Source organism: Pyxicephalus adspersus, chromosome 9 (assembly GCF_032062135.1).
Source record: "Pyxicephalus adspersus chromosome 9, UCB_Pads_2.0, whole genome shotgun sequence".
Lineage (NCBI taxonomy): Eukaryota > Metazoa > Chordata > Amphibia > Anura > Pyxicephalidae > Pyxicephalus > Pyxicephalus adspersus.
Window position 1 is genome coordinate 144,158 of NC_092866.1, and position 3,445 is coordinate 147,602.

The window sequence follows — 3,445 nt, forward strand, 5'->3', positions numbered from 1 at the left end:
CCCCCTATTACCTGTATGTTATACCCTGACCATGTCACACATCACCTGCCCCCTATTACCTGTATGGTATACCCTGACCATGTCACCTAAGTTGGGATGATAATTTGGAAGGTAACCGTAGTAATCTGATGAAGCTGTATCTGGGACTCTGGGAGTGATGGGTGCAGTGATTATTTTGCTACTGAGGGGCTTGATAGATCTGCTTGTGGTGGATCTTGTACCTGTAAGGTCTTTTACCAGGTGATATAACAATCTCACTATAATAAGGATATTTTGTAGTAAAGTCTCCGATTGTGATCAGTTTACTGAATGCTATTGTTCTGGTGTTTGTGCTCAGTGTATGTTTGTGGAGCTCCTCCTAATGTCATCATAACTTCTCTTCCAGCCATAGATTGGGTGCAGATAGATGCCAATTCCTCCGTCCTCCATGATGAATTTATAGCCCACAGAGTGGGTAAGTATTGATTGATATTCTTGGTATTGATGCCATTCTGTCCTCCTCACCCTCTGCTTCCCTCTCCAGGGCTGGTCCCCCTCACCAGTGATGATATTGTGGACAAGCTGCAGTACTCCCGGGTAACTTCCCCCATTTCCTGTAATTATTGCTGCCCCAATCGGGGTACAGGGATGTCCTGATATCATTATTAAATGTTCTGATATCTTGTACAGGATTGCACATGTGAAGAGTTTTGTGCGGAGTGCTCTGTGGAGTTCACGTTGGATGTCCGATGCAATGAAGACCAGACGCGGCACGTGACCTCCCGTGACCTCATCTCCAATAATGCCCGTGTGATCCCGGTCAGTCCCTCATTGTGTCATTGCAGATCTCCATCTTCCTAATGGTAACACTATGGCCGGAGCTTTAAGTCATTCACTGGTTACCGGTATTCCATAGCTGAGCTCTCCAGACCTGGATATGTGTAACCAGCGAAGATTTATTACAACACCGTACATCTAATATTATTCATGTTATTCCATGGAGATAAGATTCACACTCGGGGAATTCCCAGCACAATACATCTGTTATTATTATTCCATGGGGATAAGATTCACACTGGGGGAATTCAGAGCACAATACATCTGTTATTATTATTCTATGGAGATAAGATTCACACTGGGGGAATTCAGAGCACAATGAATTCAGAGCACAATACATCCGTTATTATTATTCCATGGGGATAAGATTCACACTGGGGGAATTCAGAGCACAATACATCTGTTATTATTATTCCATGGGGATAAGATTCACACTGGGGGAATTCAGAGCACAGTTCATGCAGCTTGTTTAGTTTATCGCTGGCAGGGCTTCATCTAATGAATGGAGTTTGTATGTTCCAGCCATGACACATGTGTACCCAAATCCCTGCCGTTGTCACTGGCGGCCAATCTCTTGCTGCCATTCTATTGGTCCCCTGAATTCTGAAGGTTGTACTGGGGGTGGAGCTGGTACATTGTGAAGTTTTGTCTATGTCTGGGGGCCATCTTTTATTTGTAGTTTATCTGTTTTGTCATTTTAGGTTACCTCGCGTAGCAGAGACAATGACCCCAATGACTACGTTGAACAAGATGGTGAGTGTAATGAAGGGTTCCATAGGGCCCCTGTGTACACTAAGCCATACCAGCCTATCAGAATCTAGATTCTGTGCATGGGTAGTAGGATGAGATTCTGGGTCTCTCTGAAGGCTCACACAGAATTTTGTCGAATACTTGTGTGTGGATTCCTAGGAAATAGAAGGGAGCCATACACTGGAATGTGCTGTGCTGGTATTGAGAATGCTGGTGAATGGATTGGTGGGAGTTGGAGTTTAGGGTGGACAATGGAGTTTGGTCACATGGTAATAATGGTGGTGTGGTATGGATGGGGTGATGGGTTAGTGAGCGGGGAGTCAGAGATTGGGCTGGAGTAGACGCCATAATAACAGGGTAATAGATTAGTGCCTGGGGGTCAAATACATGGAGGAATCTGTATGCCTAGAGGTGAACGAGGATGTTGTAGGTGGGGGGTACTGATTGGTGTGGACACAGGCTGGTGGATTGTTGGTGGGGCTGACAGTGCAGAGTGAATACAGTTGTGAATACGGGTTGTTGTCAGTACAGTACAATATACTGCAGGCCATGTAGACAATGTGGAGCTGTGACTTTTGGATGCTTTCTATCACCTTGCTGTAGACATTCTCCTGGTGAAGCTGCGGAAGGGGCAGGAATTGCGTCTTAGAGCTTATGCAAAGAAAGGCTTTGGAAAGGAACATGCAAAGTGGAACCCAACAGCTGGAGTGGCGTTTGAATATGACCCAGACAATGCGCTTCGGCACACAGTCTACCCCAAACCCGAAGAATGGTATGTTCCATATTCAGTTGGGTCATGTGATGTGTAGAATGGACCTGCCATAGGGACCTATGGTCCTATAGGGACTGTCTTCTTTACGCAGCTGGAAATGCTCCATTTGTAGTCAGTGACACCACTTCCTGTTGTGTCCTGCAGCTGCAAATAAGATTTATCCAGCTTTTATTTTGTAGTGTCCACAGATAGAGCTTATGGTAATAATCCCCTTGCAAGTCAATCGGGTCACCCCCTTAACAGTAAACCAAAATGGGAAGAGAGAGAAAGAAGGGTTTTGTGTGGCCAAAATAGAATTTAATATTTGTGACACCAACCATCAACCAAAACAACCAGATAATGAATGCGTACAACTGAATTAAATACAGATTACGACAACATAATAAAGTATTATCCGTTCACATAAACCTATTGGAACTAGACATGTGACCTGTAATGTATTTTCAGTAGATATTTAAATAAACCAAAAGATATTGTACCCCACACGTTTGGCCTCTTAGGGCTGCTTTAGGGGTATTGGGGAGATTGTGAGCAGAATGTCCTCTTTAAATATACCAAGGATGGGTCATGTATGATCATGGAGGAGCAAAGCGCTCCATATGGGGGTACAGAGGTAGATTAGTAAGAGAGATGGAGCTTCTGGCTGAATTATTACCAATTCTGTTTTGTCAAACCTTTCTTTATCTCTCCTCATATTTTGTAGTGAGACTTTGATTCTAAATGTGGAGAGAGGGCCGGGTATTTATAGGAACCCCGCTATTGGCTGACCTGCACCCCAGGATTACCCCATCATGTTTCCTGAGACCCCCTCCCCCATACTTACCTGTGATTTATTTCTCCTCTCAGGCCCAAGAGTGAATATTCTGAAATTGATGAAGATGAGGCGCAGGCCCCATATGATCCAAATGGCAAACCAGAGAGGTGAGCAACGTTTTCCCAACCCCCCCTGTGATCTGTTTCCGATATATCTGCCCTTAGATCATTGGAACATCAGCAAAGTTTTTCTGTGGAGTTTTTTTGTTTGCATTGCCATTGTGTCACCCCCAGATATATATCTCATGTCCCCCCTTATCTTTATCAGTTGGGTCTGAATCCCCCCCATGTCAG

General features: G+C 44.5%; 1 protein-coding gene across 1 annotated transcript in view; it reads left to right on the forward strand.

The window, feature by feature from the left end:
- The window catches only part of POLR2C (RNA polymerase II subunit C), an 8,529-nt gene that overhangs the window by 4,080 nt on the left and 1,004 nt on the right, over nt 1-3,445 (forward strand). The window contains exons 3-8 of the mRNA XM_072422732.1: nt 386-454; nt 524-576; nt 670-798; nt 1,518-1,569; nt 2,170-2,338; nt 3,185-3,259. Of these exons, the coding sequence (XP_072278833.1) occupies nt 386-454; nt 524-576; nt 670-798; nt 1,518-1,569; nt 2,170-2,338; nt 3,185-3,259 (547 nt within the window). The remainder of the gene's footprint in view (nt 1-385; nt 455-523; nt 577-669; nt 799-1,517; nt 1,570-2,169; nt 2,339-3,184; nt 3,260-3,445) is intronic.